The sequence below is a fragment of the Mercenaria mercenaria genome, chromosome 13 (assembly GCF_021730395.1).
Source record: "Mercenaria mercenaria strain notata chromosome 13, MADL_Memer_1, whole genome shotgun sequence".
In the NCBI taxonomy this organism is placed as follows: domain Eukaryota; kingdom Metazoa; phylum Mollusca; class Bivalvia; order Venerida; family Veneridae; genus Mercenaria; species Mercenaria mercenaria.
Window position 1 is genome coordinate 36,160,870 of NC_069373.1, and position 18,607 is coordinate 36,179,476.

The 18,607-nt window shown below is 33.6% G+C and overlaps 1 protein-coding gene across 1 annotated transcript in view; it reads left to right on the forward strand.

Moving 5' to 3' along the window:
• LOC123528831 (uncharacterized) overlaps positions 1-18,607 on the forward strand; it is a 50,508-nt gene that overhangs the window by 18,490 nt on the left and 13,411 nt on the right. Inside the window, exons 2-12 of the mRNA XM_053520821.1 lie at positions 1,565-1,730; positions 2,698-2,764; positions 3,127-3,202; positions 3,439-3,681; positions 4,108-4,249; positions 5,247-5,454; positions 11,313-11,379; positions 11,749-11,818; positions 13,179-13,259; positions 16,219-16,317; positions 17,553-17,655. Coding sequence (XP_053376796.1) covers positions 1,565-1,730; positions 2,698-2,764; positions 3,127-3,202; positions 3,439-3,681; positions 4,108-4,249; positions 5,247-5,454; positions 11,313-11,379; positions 11,749-11,818; positions 13,179-13,259; positions 16,219-16,317; positions 17,553-17,655 — 1,322 coding nt within the window. The remainder of the gene's footprint in view (positions 1-1,564; positions 1,731-2,697; positions 2,765-3,126; positions 3,203-3,438; positions 3,682-4,107; positions 4,250-5,246; positions 5,455-11,312; positions 11,380-11,748; positions 11,819-13,178; positions 13,260-16,218; positions 16,318-17,552; positions 17,656-18,607) is intronic.

Consider the following 18,607-nt stretch of genomic DNA (forward strand, 5'->3'; position numbering starts at 1 on the left):
TTAAAATGCACAGCTTTGTATTGTATAGTGTCAAAAATTTTCAAGGAGGACCACCCCAGATCTCAACTTGTACTCCAATTTATTGCAGGCAAGTTGTATGTGTGTTTTGTTCAGATTTTTTTTATCTGAAATAACTTAAAATGCACCATTTTGACTTGTAGAATTCCAAATTTTTTCTTAGGATTGGCCCCTGTAACCATGCCTTAATATATGTCACAACTCCATTATGCTTTTTATAGTGAAGAAAAAATGTTCAAATTAATTAATGACTTGTACAGTCGTAGTTTGTACCTATGCCAATATATGCAACACTCATTCCAGAAAAAATTCTGCCTCGGTGTTTTTTTCAGTTCTGGTTATGGCAATGATTTATAAATCTTTTTTGAGTACACTTCATTAATAATAATTTAGAATCATGTATATATCAAATTTTCTGTTGTCCCCTTTCATGTTTTGTTGTTAGTTATGTTTAATAGTTTTAAAAATGTTTTTGTTGTTAGTTGCTTTTATCATATTAAGACACTGACTTTATATTATTGCTCAAATGTTCATATTAGTAACAGACAACCCAGCTGCAATAAGAATGAATAGGTGTATGGAAAAAAATATAGATTTTAATCAGTCTGCTTCTGTTAAAAAATTTCTTGGCTGCTGCACTTGTTTACGGTAGTTCTGCACATTTGATAAACTGGAAGTTATAGCATAACAACTAAAATGTAGAATAAAGCCTGGATCATTTATGAATTAATAGCATTCTGTGACTAAATTTATTTCAATGGCACTGTTACTATCTTTCTAAAGTTGAAATATGATATTAAAACATCTGAAACATTTAATAATTCAAAATTAAAATTAACATGAATGTGCGGTTCACTTTAATCATGGTCATATATCTCAAAAATAAGCACATGGACCTATACATTTTATTTCACCACATTATAGATCATATTTTTATAACAGAAGTTTCATTAAAATCTACATTGTAGAAAAATTTCTATTCGTGAAAATGTTATGAAAGTTAAGATTTTCCTGTAGACACCATTATGAAAAATTTGTTGGTCAATCCGAATGTGCAGAACTACCTTAGAAATATTATTATTGTCATAAAAACTTGTCATGCTGTCTTGGAACATACAATTAAATACATAATACAACTTTTGTAAAACAATGCAAATATTAAGTAAAATACTAACATTCAACAATGGTTTAGAACCTTCATTTTATAGAAACATAATGACAAGCCATCACAAAAACATTAAAAGTGAGATACACAAAAATTGTTGTTATTATTAAGTTAAATGTGTTTAACTGGTCATCTACAAACAGTAACTAGTATATGATAAAATTTAATGTCTTTGGTATGTAGCATCATGTAGTGGGCCCAGCTAAACTCAGGTGAGCGATATAGGGCCATCATGGCCCTCTTGTTATCTATTACTTTTAATGTTTATTTATTAAAGATGTGCTGATAACAAATACTCTAAACTAATTTCTTCCTGAATAAACATTTTCAATGTGATGCTTAACTACACCATACTCACATTACCAGTAATCATTATTTCAGAAGTACCTATCCCCAGAGAAAGGCCGGAGTTCAGTGAAGAAGCTTGGTGTTGTGGAGGATCAAACAACGCCCGGTGGAAGAATACGTCTCAAGTTGTCACACATAAATGTCGATTGTCATGAAGATAGCACCGGATACACACCACTAATTATAGCTGTCCTTAATGGTATGTTTATATTTTCTCAGTTCGTTTTGTATGATTTAATTTGTGAGGAATAGTATACAATAAACTAAAAGAATTTTGAGTGGTTCGTGTCAAACTAGTTTTTGTGAAGTCGGCAAGATATTCCCTAATTCTTTCAGATTTTCTGTCATCCCTTACCAGTATGAGATATATTTGAAATAAACTAACCAGACATTTTAAAAATGTTTTGTCTTTTTTAACATGATACCTTCAAGCATACATGTTAGTTATGTTGTACTTATTGTGTTGTCATTAACAAAAGCATAGATATCTCCCTAGCTTAAAAGGTGAAAAAGATCTTTGGGACCTTTATTGAAAAAAAAGTACCTTGTTAGAACCAGTATTCTCCATACGCCAGCTGGTTGATAAAATGGATTCAACTGCCATGATCCAAGTTCAGTAGTTGAAACCATCAGATTTTTGAGACCCCTCTTATGTGCCTTTTTCAAGTAAAAATCCAGCTGAAATAGATGCATGTAAAAAAGGTGGAGCTTTTAACCCAATATACCAACCTCTTCATGTTACCAGTACGAAATATTAAGTTTCCAAATATGACTTTACTTATTTTGACTGGGGCAGTCTTTTTAAGAAAAGTCAAACTGCAAGCAGGAGTTGCTTCCCTTCAACTTCAGAAATCTCTACCTATAGGTAAGGGAGATCACCGCATAGAAGATTGAAGAAAAGAGTTATTATTTTATTTGTCCAATTTCTTAATTTCTAAAGCACCAACTTCAAATACTTATGCAACATTATTATTAATTTAACACATTTAAATGCACAGCAACAGAAAATTGCTTTTATAAAACAGTTACCAAAATTTTTAAAACACTGTGAAGTACGATGCGCATAATGCCACATTAATATTCACTAAATTGTATCCATATTTAAATATGAAGCACATGATCAATTCATATTTATCATTATACCATGTGTCATTGATATTTTATAGGTAATAAAGACATTGTAGAAGACTTGATTTTTCATTGTGCAGATGTGAACTGCCAGGATGTTAAAGGGTAAGTAGCTGTCATTGAACAAAGTCATGTTTTCATTATCTTCTGGAAAAAATGTTGCAATGTAGAATGAGCATTTATACTATCTTATATACACAAACAAAACTACTGTATAAAAGGCTTTATATCAACATACAGAATTAAAAGCTCTTTAATTATATGTTACAGAAACAGTGCTCTACACATCGTTTTATTTACACACATAGCCTAGCATTGGTTATATATTACAGAAATTACTGTCCTACATAATATGGTTGTGTGCACACGTTTACATGTTAGTTTTAGCATTAATTATTATATTACAGAAACGCTGGCATATATGGCTATGTTTACACATAAAGCCTAGCTTTAATTCTATATTACAGAAACACTGCTCTGCACATGGCTGTGTTTGGTGGGAAAGTTGATCTGGTAGACATTCTTCTTAATAACAGGGCAACGGTAAAGATGATTCTACCTTTCAGTTAAAACTGACCATTGATTTTTTATTTGCTACATATAAATTTTAAAGAAAGCTCTCAATCATATATCTGCTCACATGTACATGTGAATGGAAAAAGGGCGCAGAAGTCTTAAAAAATTTTACAAAAAGGATAAAAAAGGACACTTGTGCTTTGAACAGGTCTTTTTAAGTGAAATGTCTTTAAAATGTATTAACTTCTTCCTATGTTTTGCAGGTAAACATACAGAATAGTGATGGAAACTCTCCCTTACACATAGCCTGCCAGACAGTCTCTGAAAGTAGGGTTCATATTATGCTCAAACTCTTACAGGTGAGTATATACTTTGTATTTTATATTACCTTTCTGATATATACAGTGGGCTTTACATTTAACCAGTGTTCATTGTTACCTTACCAGTATTGTCTGCAAGTTCTTTATTTTACAACTTGCCCTCATGAATCAGAGGTGGAGAACAAATGACTTAAGTGTCTAAAACATATGATACACACCTGCATGTAAAGATATATTTAAATGTTGTATATCAGAATGATGTAACACCTGTAGAAATTCTGTAAATCAAATCTGTAACAAGTAGCCAGCTAAAGGAGAAACACAAACGGGCTGCTTATTGCAGTTGACTGCCTGAAACAAGTTGAACTTTAAAGAAAAAGTCAGTTTGGGAAATTTTGCTGGTTGGCTGCTTAAGGCAAGAAGCTGCTTGATAAGGTGGCTACTAAGGAAGATTCAACTGAACCCTCCAGAGTAGACAAACTATAATGGGGATTGTAGCTGTTTTAAAATTACATATAGTCCAACTATTCATACATTAAAAAAATTACTAAAGGTGGGTCATACCCTTATTCATGATAATATCTCTGTCCAGATCTTGGATTATGATGATTGTTTTGTAACTTTGTTTGTCCAGTGTTGTTGATACTGCATGAAAATTATGTGAAATGTTTTTTACAGAAGGATGCCGACCATACCTTGTATGATAAAGATGGAAAGACTCCCCTGGATATAGCTGCCATGTTCTATAAAACAGGTGATTTAACAATATTTCACATTTAAGTTGTTTTCGGTAGATGCATATTTTTACAATTTATTCTTTTTGTCTGTTATGGGTTGTTGACAGTTTTCAGAACACAAAAAATTCAGCCTTACTGGCTCAAGATTAAGGACATATGGTGAGGTCAGAGGTGAAATAGGCAATGTCTTATGTCTGATTAAGCTTTTTAACCTAATGGACAATATTTGAATGGCTCATACAGTGGGACTATGAGCAGAGCATAATTTTAAGCCATGTCACACTGTAAAATCAAATGTTATACAGCAGAGTTTCATTGCTGCTTCATATCTTTTTGCTGCCTTAAAGAATCTTTTCATAACTTGGCACAATTTGGTGTCATATAATGAAACAAGGCTATGTAAGCAATATCAAGAACTCAGTACAGTTCTTAAAGATCAAGGTTGTATTATGAGATCAAAGGTAAAATTTCATGTCCACTTAATTAAGAAATAGTGTAAAGAAAACCCATGTTTTAACATTATTAATACATGGAAAGAGGTTATACAGCCACGGAATAATTTCATGAGGGCATAGCCCGAATGAATTATTCTGGCGACGTATAACCGATTTTGAGTGTATTAATTTACAGAATGTCATTTAAACCCTTGAAGGATTATTATCTTATGTGTCAAAAAAGTCTTTATGAAAAACTGCAACTTTGAGGCTTTCAGGTTCAAGGTCAAAGTCATACTCAAAGATCAAAGGTCAAATAGACTGATTATTATATAGGATCATTGCGTCATGTGTCTAGTATTAGAGCAAAGACATACAGTTTAGAGTGAATAAAGGGCTAATGCTTTTGAATACAACTGTCTAGTTGTTTATAGCCATCAGTAAACTCTAAAGATATTTATCAAGGATAATGTCAGTTATTCCTTAATAGCAACAGAAAAAATAACCTTAAAATCCCTACAAACAAGAAATTAAATCAGATACATGTACATACATTTCATACATGTTTTGCAAACAATAGATGCAGTGTCAGTTCTACTGGATCATGATCACAATCTTGAGGAATCTAAGAGAAAGTCAACACGTTCTAACACACTGGCTATGATTGAGGCATCAATTAGGGGCTACAAGGATGTTGTTGAAATGATGTTGGATTATGGGTATGACCCCAATGCCCTTGACCCAGAAAAGGACACCACCGCTTTAATGGAAGCTGTCAGATTTGTAAGGTATGGCTCAATAGTTTGATAACTCTACTGTGGTATGTCTACCTGTATGTGTCGTTTAAAGCAAGTGTGGATATAAGGTATAGTTTTTGAAGTCTCACATGAAGGGTCTCGTCTCAAGACTAATGCTGTCTTTTTCTAAATTTTAAAGATGTCAAAATTATTATTGAAATGTAAGATTCAGTGAGTTCTGTGCAGTATTTGTTCATACAAGCTCTTATGTGTTATGTAAAACATGTAGAAGCGCTATCTAAATAGAATTTTTAAGATGTTACCGGTACTATCTGTCTGAACATGTACTAAAATGTACCTCTAGAGGCATTTCCTATTTGTATAAATTGTATAAATACAAGGGATGTGTGTATTCTGTTATCTTGATAATCCTTTAACCCTTGAATTTTCCCAAAGGTTAACCAAATACTATCTTTGAAGATTGAAGGCCTTATTCTTTAGGCATACTCTTCATGATATAGATATAGACTTCAGTGACAAAATTACAAAATGGTGTTGGTTAAGATATAGTACACAGGGATCATCCTACAAGGCGATTTGAGCGATATCGTCGCTGTAAAGTCGGCCACTTCGCCTAATTACCACCTCCAGGCGAAATCCGAATCGTCGAGTTTTTAGCTCACCAGAGCCAAAGGCTCAGGGTGAGCTATTCTGATCACTCAACGCCTGGCAACAATCGTCCGTCGTCCGTTGTCCGTCCGTAAACTTTTACTTTAAACGACATCTCCTGATAAACCGCTAGGCCAATTTCATCCAAACTTCATTGGGTGAAGCTCTACAAAAATTATTCAAAGAATTGAATTCCATGCAGAACTCTGGTTGCCATGGCAACCGAAAGGAAAAACTTAAAAATCTTCTTCTCAAAAACCAGAAGCCCTAGAGCTTAGATATTTGGTGTGAAGTATTGCCTAGTGGACCTCTACCAAGTTTGTTCAAATCATGACCCAGGGTCAAAATTGACCCCGCCCCAGGGGTCACTTGATTTTACATAAGAAAATCTTAAAAAATCTTCTTCTCAAAAACCAGAAGCCCTAGAGCTTAGATATTTGACATGTAGCATTGCCTAGTGGACCTCTACTAAAATTGTTCAAATCGTGACCCCAGGGTCAAAACTGACCCGCCCCAAAGGTCACTTGATTTTACATAGGAAAATCTTCAAAAAATTTCTAGAAATAAACCAGAAGGCCTAGAGCTTAGATATTTCACATGTAGCATTGCCTAGTGGACCTCTACAAAATTTATTCAAATCATGACCCCCGGGGTCAAAATTGACACCCCCCAGGGGTCACTTGATTTTACATAGGAAAATCTTCAAAAAATTTCTAAAAATAAACAAGAAGGCCTAGAGCTTAGATATTTCACGTGTAGCATTGCCTAGTGAACCTCTACAAAATTTGTTCAAATTGTGACCCTGGGGTCAAAATTGACCCTGCCCCAGGGGTCAATTGATTTTACATAGGAAAATCTTCAAAAAATTTCTAAAAATAAACCAGAAGGCCTAGATCTTAAGATATTTGACATGTAGCATTGCCTAGTAGACTTCTACAAAATTTATTCAAATCATGACCCCCCGGGGCCAAAATTTACCCCGCCCGAGGGGTCACTTGATTTTACATAGGAAAATCTTCAAAAATTTTCTAAAAATAAACCAGAAGGCCTAGAGCTTAGATATTTCACATGTAGCATTGCCTAGTGGATCTCTACAAAATTTGTTCAAATCATGACCCCCCGGGGTCAACATTGACCCCGCCTGAGGGGTCACTTGATTTTACATAGGAAAATCTTCAAAAAGTTTTTATAAAATAAACCAGAAGGTCTAGATCTTAGATATTTCACATGTAGCATTGCCCAGTAGACTTCTACAAAATTTGTTCAAATCATGACCCCCGGGGTCAAATTGACCCCGCCTCATGGGGTTACTTGATTGTACATAGAAAAATCTTCAAAATTTTTTAAAAATAAACCAGAAGGCCTAGAGCTTAGATATTTGACATGTAGCATTGCCTAGTGAACCTCTACAAAATTTATTCAAATCTTGACTCCCAGGGTCAAATTGACCCCGCCCCAGGGGTTACTTGATTGTACAAAGGGAAATCTTCATAAATTTGCTAAAAATAAACCAGAAGGCCTAAATCTTAGATATTTGGTATGTAACATTGCCTAATAGACTTCTACAAACTTTGTTCAAATCATGACCCTCGAGGTAAAATTGGCCCTGCCCCAGGGGTTACTTGATTGTACATCGGAAAATCTTCCAAAAAATTTCTAAAAATCATCAGTTTGGCATTTGAAACATGTAGCTCATATTACTCAGGTGAGTGATCCAGGGTCATCATGACCCTCTTGTTCTGAGTGTTGTAATCTGTTTACTTAAAGTTGTAAAACTTGATGCATATTCTAGATTAAATTACTGATAAATCCATAGTCAACTCCGCCTACTTGCCTGTCAGACTGCAGCCAATCGTATCGTTAATATCCCACAGTGTTAATCAATAATGTTGTTAGCCGCTGCCATTTTGAAAATTTTCAATCGGCGTGTAAAAAGCCAATAAACTTAATAGTGCATGATCTTATGCACCAGCAGTATATTATTTATTGATTTTATTAAAACTTACGTCAGAAAATATTTCAAATACGGCCAACTTCTATAAATTATTTGCCCGGGTGCTGTGGATAAAAAAAATACGATTCTGCGGACGTCTGAACTGCCGTACAAAATTATTGCAAAAAGATCGCCAATATCTACGAGTTTGGTATTATTTCCGAAAAGATTAATAAATATATCAATTAAATGTAGAAATCTGAACAATTTGATGCAAGAATTGGGCATTATTAAAGCACGAGAATCGAAACATGAATGAAAATTTTCACGGCGTTTCGATCGTGCACCTGATACACTTACGAGTTTCGGACGTGTAAATTTCGGATAAAAATTTTAAGGCGACTTTTTCATAGGTAAGTTGATACTTTATTTATTTATACATTCATGAAAATAATAATGCAATAATCAATTTCCTTAAATAATTACTGTTTATAAGTTATAGCAAGACCCACAGAAAGTGGAAATATATAATTATAGGATGGAAACTGAATACTATGCCGATTCTTCTCCTTAAATTCCTCGATTTTTCCCTAATTTCTGCGGAGAAGAGTTACTTCTCCCTAAAATTTTGACCTAGGATGATCCCTGGTACACAGATCAAGGTTACTGTAATAAACCAAGTTAATTTCCCAAATGGTCTGTTATAACAGAATTTTTGTAGAAAAGTGTAAGTTTGTGCTCTTTTTACCTAGTCCTGCTCTTTATATCTAGTGTAGAGGTAAGCTTGGGTTCCTTACATGTATACCTAGAATAGAGATAAGGTTTTGTTCTTTTTACCTAGAATGGAGATATGTTGTCTTCTGTAGATAAGGTTGTGTTCTTTATACCTAGAATGGAGATACGTTGTCTTCTTCAGATATGGTTGTGTTCTTTATACCTAGAATGGAGATACGTTGTCTTCTTCAGATATGGTTGTGTTCTTTATACCTAGTATTGAGATAAGGTTGTGTTCTTTATATCTAGACTAGAAAATAGTTGTGTTTCTTATATCTAGACTAGTGTAATGGCAGAATTGTATTCTTTTGTCTAGTGCAAAGAAATATGGCTGTGTTCTTTATTCCTAGAATAGAGATACAGTTGAATATCGTTACCTCGATATCGGTTAGCACGATGAGGTTTGGTTGTTCCCGACTTGTCTCTATATATTTTAATGGTATTATTTATCATTACCTCGATATTATTAGCACGGTATTTTGTTTAGCTCGATGGGATTTTTCAGTCCCGTCAACTTGTCTTTACTGTTTTTACACCTGGTTTCATTGATATCACAGCTTCTCAAAAAATGCCTATTATTTGTAAGGTGTGAAAATCAACCTATTGTTGTCCGGCATGTATTAATTATAATCAGGTTAGTTTGTGTGTTTGTTTGTTATTTAGTCTTTAGTCCAATTTAAATGTTAGCAAGTTTGCTTTTAATTCTCAATAATTAGTCTAAAGCAGCGTGCAAACGGAAGAAGGTGTTTTCCAATATAAGAATTAATTCTTATTTTATACACCCGTTTGAAAAATGGGACGTTTTATGGGAATGCCCCTGGCAATCGGGCGGGCGGGGTCCACAGACTTTGTCCGGAGCATATTTTCTTTATGCGTGGAGGGATTTTGATGAAACTTGGCACAGTTGTTCACCATCATGAGAGGGAGTGTCATGCACAAGAACCAGGTCCCTATGTCTAAGTTCACACTTTGAGGTCAAAGGTCAAATTCAAGAATGACTTTGTCCGGAGCATATCTTCTTCATGCATGGAGGGATTTTGATGAAACTTGGCACAGTTGTTCACCATCATGAGACGGAGTGTCATGCACAAGAACCAGGTCCCTAGGTTTTAGGTCAAGATCACAGAGATCAAAGGTCAAATTTAAGAATGACTTTGTCCGGAGCATATCTTCTTCATGCATGGAGGGATTTTGGTTTAACTTGGCACAATTGTTCACCATCATGAGACGGAGTGTCATGCGCAAGAACCAGGTCCCTAGATCTGAGGTCAAGGTCACACTTAGAGGTCAAAGGATACAAGAATGAAAACTTTGTCCGGAGCATTTCTTCTTCATGCATGGATGGATTTTGATATAACTTGGCACAAATGTTCACCACCACGATGCGCAAGAACCAGGTCCCTAGGTCTAAAGTCAAGGTCACACTTAGAGGCCAAAAGTCAGATGCAAGAATGACTTTGTCGGAAACATTTCTTCTTCATGCATGGAGGGATTTTGATGTAACTTGGCACAATTGTACATCTTCATGAGACGAAGTGTCATGCACAGGTCCCTTCTTTAGAATTACTTCCCTTTGTTGTTACTATAAATAGCTTGTATTGTAACTTTTTCATTACTAGTCGTAGGGAAAAATCCAGACCACTTTTCTGTAGTACAACATGCATGTTACATCCAATTCTGAGGTGTATTTTGACCTGTCTCTACCTGGTAATGATTTTTGTGTGGACTTACAATTATTTGGGGGGAATTTTTTTTTTTAAGATTAACTTCCCTTAGTTGTTACTATAAATAACTTATATTGTAACTTTTTTATAATTGACTGGTAAGGAGTTTTTGTGTGGATTTAGAAAAACAAAAGAATTACAATAATTACTACCACAAAATTAAAATTCCATTTGCAAATACAGGTGCTAGTGTAAAGAAATTTGCTGTGACGGGCGTATATTGTGACATTCTGGCACTCTTGTTTGATTATGTAACAATATGCATATCTAAGTGGCAAATTTTCGCTATTGAAACACATTCAAAATGACTACTCATCCAGGATCAATACCGCTGCATTCAGACTTGTTTAGGGAAGGACCAGGTAACCAACCCTAGGGTATATCTAGCAACTCTACCGAACATGCTGTTCATGGAAAAAAATAATAAGTTGTTTGTATGTACTATTGAATTAAGATGTTTTATTTGTCAAAAAATTAAGACCGTATTTACATTTTAATAATTTCTTTCCTTTTTTGAAACCCTCTAAAAGAAGCATGGGAAGTAATGACGATATAGACGTCCTACACAGATCCAAAATGTAGTCCTAGTTAGACGATATCATTACATCGAACTTCGGATACGTCAATGCAAATTTTGCAGTCCCTTGAATATCGAGGTAACAATATTTGACTGTGTATAGATGTGTTCTTTATATACTGATTAGATTCTTTATATCTAGTGCAAATATAAGTTTTCTCTGCATTTAATGTAGATAAAGGTCATGTTCTTTTTAACTGGTACGGAGATGTTGAGTTATTGATATTTACAGGATTCCTGTTGTGGAGACATTGTTAAAATATGGTGCAAAAACAGATGTTCGAAATAGTAAATCGGAGGTATGTACGAGTAGTTATTTAAATAATGATTTTCAATTCTTTATATTTTAATGTTGGCCATGAACATTAACAATTTCACAGTACATTTGTAACTGCTGGTTATGTAGCAGGACATAAGAATAGATTTTTCAACTTTAGAATACATGTTTGAATGATCGGAAAAAAATATCTGAGGCTGTATTGGTACAGTTGGTGGTAAAACTGCATTTCTGTATTATTGCAGCAATTTGTTCATGCATTTTAAACTTTGCAGGAATCTATTTTTATGCTGAAATGAAGAAAAAATAATAATTTTGAGAACTAATTCACCCTTAAAATCATTAAAATGTCATCATTTGTAAAGAAAAATATGATTTATGTTTCTTTCAGTCTGCAGAAAGTCTACTTAAATCACATGTGCCAAAACCTGTTGTAGAAAACTTTGAAAAAATGTTTGAAGGTAAGTGAAATGATTTTTAACTTGACTATATGAAGAATATGGAGAGCTATCCTACTCTCCCCAGCGTCAGTGTACATCATCCTTTCAGAAATATTCAATGAATAATGTCCCTTTTATGTTAGTTTATGGTTTTTATACACTTTCGTGCTATCTTTGTTACTACTAAACACATACGACTCGGTCTTAAACTATTGTCCAATGTCGTCATTCACAGTTGAGTCAATAAACACTCCAATGACAGCTTCATCTTCCTCAGATGTGCCCAGTTTCACTATTCAGCATCGAAATAGTTGAGCGCGCTGTCTCCTGTGACAGCTCTTCTTGATGTTTTACTGAAACTAGTTTCATAACTGATCATCAGTACTGGTTGACAGGATAATCTTGACACTAAATCGCAGTTTTTTGGCAATGTTTTACACACCTTTGCTATTCAGTACATCAAAATAAACTTCAGGTCATCACTTTTTCATTGAGTTTTATGTAAAACTGGGATATGTTCTGTTTAAAGGTCAAGAAAGAATGAAACTCTTTGCATCGAGAAAGTAGAAAAAATCTTAACAACTTTTTGTTAGTTGCCTACAGTGGTTTCATTTATATTTCAGCAATTAAATGAGTTTATTTACTGGTAATGTCAATGTAACTATTGACATGCTAACAGTCTCTCTGGTAACTGTGTTAATTGGGAAAACAACACTGAATTGCTAATTAAATTTCATAGGTATAACTTAAATTATGACTATGGATGAAACACTTACCACTCTATGTTAAATGGCTGCTTTTCAGATCTATATGCAGCACATTTATTTGAGAAACCTGTGGAGCCCCTCACAGGACAGCAGCTTGCACACACACGCACACACACCCGAAGCAGAATCCTGTGGACATTTTTATTTTTAAACCATACTTAGAGTCATTCTAAATACACCTAATTCTTACTGATTTTGACAAGATTTTCAGTAATTGTAGAGCTTTAACGTTTCTGTCAGATGGTAAACTTAATTTTAGGATAGAAATTTTCATTTTAATTTTCCTTCTGAACTGGGCCAAATAGGGTTGACTTTTAATTGACAGATGCGTGATACATAGTGTAACAACACTTTCTCAAAGTTGCAAAGTGATGAGCCAAATGCCCAAATTATCCAGGCTTTCAAGCAATCCAATCATAAACAGTGGAATATTCCATAAATTGCTCGAGTAACCCATGGTGTTTGAGCAAGCAGTGTTTTATTGTATGACCTTTGGGATGGGTGACTGACATCATTTCTACTGAACTGTTCTTTTATGTTATATTGATAGATTTACAGTTTTGATCAATGATAGCATATGTTGCAACAATAAGACTGATTTTCATTTAATCAAGATTACAGAAAGTCAGGTGCTACACAGACCCCAAGATTTCTGAAGATTTTATCAAGGGCCACTTCATTACAAGGAATGAAAGGTATGCTTATGGTAATGAAGCCAATAAAGGTTTGAGTAAGAAAGACTATACAATATTAATTGAAAAGTAATTATTAAATCCAATTCTTATTATATATAATAGATATAGCCTGCTATTAGTACCAGTAGCAACAACCTTTTACATGAGACAGAAATTTGTGGCATTGCCAAAAACACTTAAATATGCAAAATAGTTATTTGCATGCCACATGCTTTGCAGGATACTGTAATTGGAAGCATGCACAGTTATATTTTGATAGTTAATTTTGAACAACTAATTAAATGGTAATAGTGATTTTCAAGTCAACACTGATCTGATTTTTGGAAAAAAAATGATGAGTTATTGTCATCACTTGATCGGCGTCAGCGTCTGTGTTGGCGTTGCCTGGTTAAGTTTTATGTTTAGGTCAGCTTTTCTCCTAAACTATCCAAGCTATTGCTTTGAAACTTGTAAAACTTGTTCACTATCATAAGCTGACCCTGTACAGCAAGAAACATAACTCCATCCTGCTTTTGGAAGATTTATGGTCCCTTTTGTACTTAGAAAATATCAGATTTCTTGGTTAAGTTTCATGTTTAGGTCAAATTTTCTTATAAACTATCAAAGCTATTGCTTTGAAACTTGCAACACTTGTTCACCATCATAAGCTGACCCTGTACATTAAGAAACATAACTCCATCCTGCTTTTTGCAAGAATTATTGCCCCTTTTGGACTTTTCAGTTTCTTGCTTAAGTTTTATGTTTAGGTAAGCTTTTCTCCTAAATTATCAAAGCTATTACTTTAAAACTTGCAACACTTGTTTACCATCATAAGCTGACCCTGTACAGCAAGAAACATAACTCCATCCTGCTTTTTGCAAGATTTATGACCCCTTTTGGACTTAGAAAATCAGTTTCTTGGTTAAGTTTTATGTTTAGGTCAACTTTTTCTCTTAAACTATCAAAGCTATTGCTTTGAAACTTGCAACACTTGTTCACCATCATAAGCTGACCCTGTACATCAAGAAACACAACTCCATCCTGCGTTTTTCAAGAATTATTGCCCCTTTTGGACTTAGAAAATCAGTTTTCTTGGTTGAGTAATATGTTTAAGTCAGCTTTTCTCATAAACTATCAAAGCTATTACTTTAAAACTTGCAACACTTGTTCAACATCATAAGCTGGCCATGTACAGCAAGAAACATAACTCTGTCCTGCTTTTTGCAAGACTTATGACCCCTTTTGGACTTAGAAAATATCAGATTTATTGGTTAAGTTTTATGTTTAGGTCAGCTTTTCTCCTAAACTATTCAAGCTATTGCTTTGAAACTTTCAACACTTGTTCACCATCATAAGCTGATGGTGTACATCAAGAAACGTAACTCCATCCTGCTTTTTGCAAGAATTATGGCTCTTTTTGTACTTAAAAATCATGGGTAGGACAATTTTTCTATTATACAAAAAAAAAAATCAGATGAGCATCAGCATCCGCAAAGCGGTGCTCTTGTTAAAGTTATTAGGCCAAGCATTTTGTTTTTGTTTCTCATACTGGCATGCAAATTGAAATTTATTCCTAATATGATTTTCATGCAAATATATGAAACATATATCAAAATATATATGCTGAATATTTATAAAGAAAACTATTTCTCAAGTAGTTATAAATAATTTTATGAACACATTATCATAGATATATCAAAGAATGACAGGTCTTCAAAACAACTAGTCCGCCCGCTTAGCTCAATAGGTAAGAGCGTTGGTCTACGGATCTCGGGGTCGCGAGTTCGATCCTCGGACGGGGCGTATGTTCTCCGTGACAATTTGATAAACAACATTGTGTCTGATATCATTAGTCCTCCACCTCTGATTCATGTGGGGAAGTTGGCAGTTACTTGCGGAGAACAGGTTTGTACTGGTACAGAATCCAGGAACACTGGTTAGGTTAACTGCCCGCCGTTACATGACTGAAATACTGTTGAAAAACGGCGTTAAACCCAAAACAAACAAACAAATCAAAACAACTATCTTTTTTTTAGATTTTATACATCAGTTACACTTTCAGTTTCATATTGTTTTTTTTTGTTTTTTTTTTCAGTTTTTTTCCTCTGATTAGTATCTAAAACTACATTAAAGGTGGATAATCAGATTTTGGCCATGTAAAGGATTTGTTCGAAACTTTAGCATCTGATCATTTACACTCATTTATGTTCACTTAACACTTAATACAAATTAGATTTTCACTGGAGGTATTTTTAAAATTTCATTTTCCTATCCTGGTTGCCCAACCAAGATAGAGTTATTTTATCATAAGTATAAATTTGATAAACATACTTTGCCTAAGGAAATGTATAAATATTAGACATATTGTAATATATTTGTAAAATATTTGCATTAAAAATTATGTATTTAGATGGAATTTATTACAAACGCAAATTTAAAAAATTATTATTACCTCCCTTTGCCTGTCTTGGTTGCGCAACCAAGATAGATTGGAAATAAATGAATTCAGAAGCTACACACAGCTTTAAAACTTGCATTTTGGTTCAGATTGTCCAATAGTTGATATGTCTATCAAATGCAAATGTAAAACTAGACATTGTATCGAAATAAAAAGAAATACCAAGCTTTTTATATACTTTCATATTAAAGGGGAGTAATTACAAAATTTTATAAAAATAATAAAATATACATTTCAAATAGGAATCTAACTCTATGTAATCGGTCTTTTTGTTCCTTAAATAATTCTCTACCAGAATATACAAAAAGTAAAAAATGTCATTAAATGTTGATTAAATGTGATTGACCACCTTTAAGTCACTGAACCGTTAATCAATTATTGTGAGTTAATATCTTTTCAACAAGTGAGTTCAATAAAGTAGATCCTTTTCATGCCCCACTTGCTTTAACTTCAGATGTTTAAATTACACCTATATTTGACAAAAGTGAAATGTAAACAACACTTTGAAAATGTCTGGTTTAGATTATCCTCTGTTACCGAATGACAAGTCGTGGACGAGGAACACGCCTGAATACTGCAACAGTTGTACCCCAAATGCTCCCAATACAAATATTCTGAATGGTAAGTTGTTGTTTTGTTTTGTATGTTACATATTGTTTTCTCTTTTTTAGCATGAATCCTACTTGAGTTTTTGTTTCAGTTGACTTGCTCTGAAATGTTAGATTTGTTTATTATACATAGAAAGTGTATTACCTAAATTGCGTTTTGCAACTTTTGGGTAAATATGATAGAGGAGCATAAATTGGCATAAAATTTTACATCAGGTTTAAATATTAGCATGGAACGTTTTATTTTGGGACCATTACAATCCAGTAAAATACTGTTAAATCATTGATATTTGTAGGATACTTATTTTCATGGATTCCATGGTTTTGGTCAGTCCATGAAATAAAATCCAGTAAATAAGTTTTTTCTCTATTAATTTTATGTTAAGAATTTAAGACCCATGGCTTCATGTCTCAAAGTAACAGTTAATTTTGCTGAAACCACAAACTGTTTTCCCAAGAAATTAAAAGATTTTATAGCATGGGGTTTCTGGTGAAAATTTATATCAAAGATTGATTTAGTTTTTCAGTATTTTGCTTTTTAAGTTGAATGTTTTAAAAGCTTATTTTCTAAATTTTGATGCCTTATATGTATGACCATGTTCATTGTTCTCACTTTTTAACAAGTCCTTTAGATGTTATTTTATTTCCAATGGTAAATGTTTTACAGTGAACCAGTACCAAATATCCAGCATTTGCTTACTTTTATAAAAGATGGGTTGGCAGAGTAGTAGAACTGTATTCATATAGGCTATATACTGCTACTTTAATATATTTTGACATTATTACTACCTTAAAAGGCCAGCTTGGACTACAGAAGTATCAAAATCCACATGATTGTTGACATCTTTAGAATTCATGATGTTGATTTGCAAAAATGAAAATTTTTTTTGTGAGAACTTTTACCCTTAGCATGCAAGACACGATAGATTCTGCCTTTGTAAACAGTGTAGATCATGATCAGCTTGCACATTCATGCAGTCTGATCAAGATCTGCACTGTTTGCTATTCAGTCAGTATCATTTTGTAAGCGACCCTGTTAACAGTTAATGGTACTATCCAAATTGAAAGATTGGTAAGTTCATTATAAAAATTTAGCAGGGGAAGGGTTAACAATTTTGGCTCGAGTAACAAATCAATATCAGGTATATTGTTTGCTGTAAAACATTTTAGATCTATTTTCTGTTTTCTAATATCCAGTTTGCATGTTGTTTTGTTGTATAACCTAGTTGTTTTTCCCTCCCTCACTAGATGACTTATGCAGCTGCTGGATAGCGGCAGAGGTTCACCATGCATGGACCGTACTCGATCTCAAATACCAACATATAATCACTGGAATTACTATATATGGATGGTCTGTTTGTATATTTTCACTCTGTTTTCTTCTGTTTTTTCATGTGTATGTAAGCTGTTGTCTTATAAAGATCCACTTTTACAGAAGGGAGTAACATTTAAAAAAAATATATACATTTCAAAATCATTTAATAATTTAGATTTTAAGTTATGAAAATTAAATCTGTGTGCACAGATAAGAAAAAAAAATGCTGATTTATTTTGTTAAAAGAGAAAGATAAAAGTTTATTAGAAAAAAAAGAAAAATCTGTATAGATGGACCATTTTAACACAACAGAATCTCTCTTCCACCTCTTTCTTTTTTTCTTTCCATTTTCTTTGTTTCTTTGTTACATTTTTTACAGTTTGATGTAGGTATTTTCCCTTTCTGTCATGTCTGTATTAGTACTTACTGGTAGAAGAACCACTACTGTCATATTTCTAGTTTTTATAAGAAGTATTTCCTACAAAATCATGTCATTGACACTGCTTTGCAATTAAATTTAGAGACTATAAATATTTTGTGTTATCTCTGTGTTCATATCTAAATTGATAATTCATCATTTCAGTATTTGAGCCGCGCCATGAGAAAATCAACATAGTGGCTTTGCGACAGCATGGATCCAGACCAGCCTGCGCATCCATGCAGTCTGGTCAGGATCCATGCTGTTCGCTTTCAAAGTCTATTGCAATTAGAGAAACTTCTAGCGAACAGCATGGATCCTGACCAGCCTGCGCAGATGCGCAGGCTGGTCTGGATCTATGCTGGTCGCAAAGCCACTATGTTGGTTTTCTCATGGCACGGCTCATTTATGAGTTTGATTAATAAGATGTTTGCATATTAAAGAAGTTCTACATGTTAAAATCTGTTGTTTTTTTTCTACAATGCTCAATTTTATTAAACCCTGATATTTATTTTTTGAACTTCAAGATATACTCAGAAAGTTTTAGTAATAAAAAAAGATATGATTGTG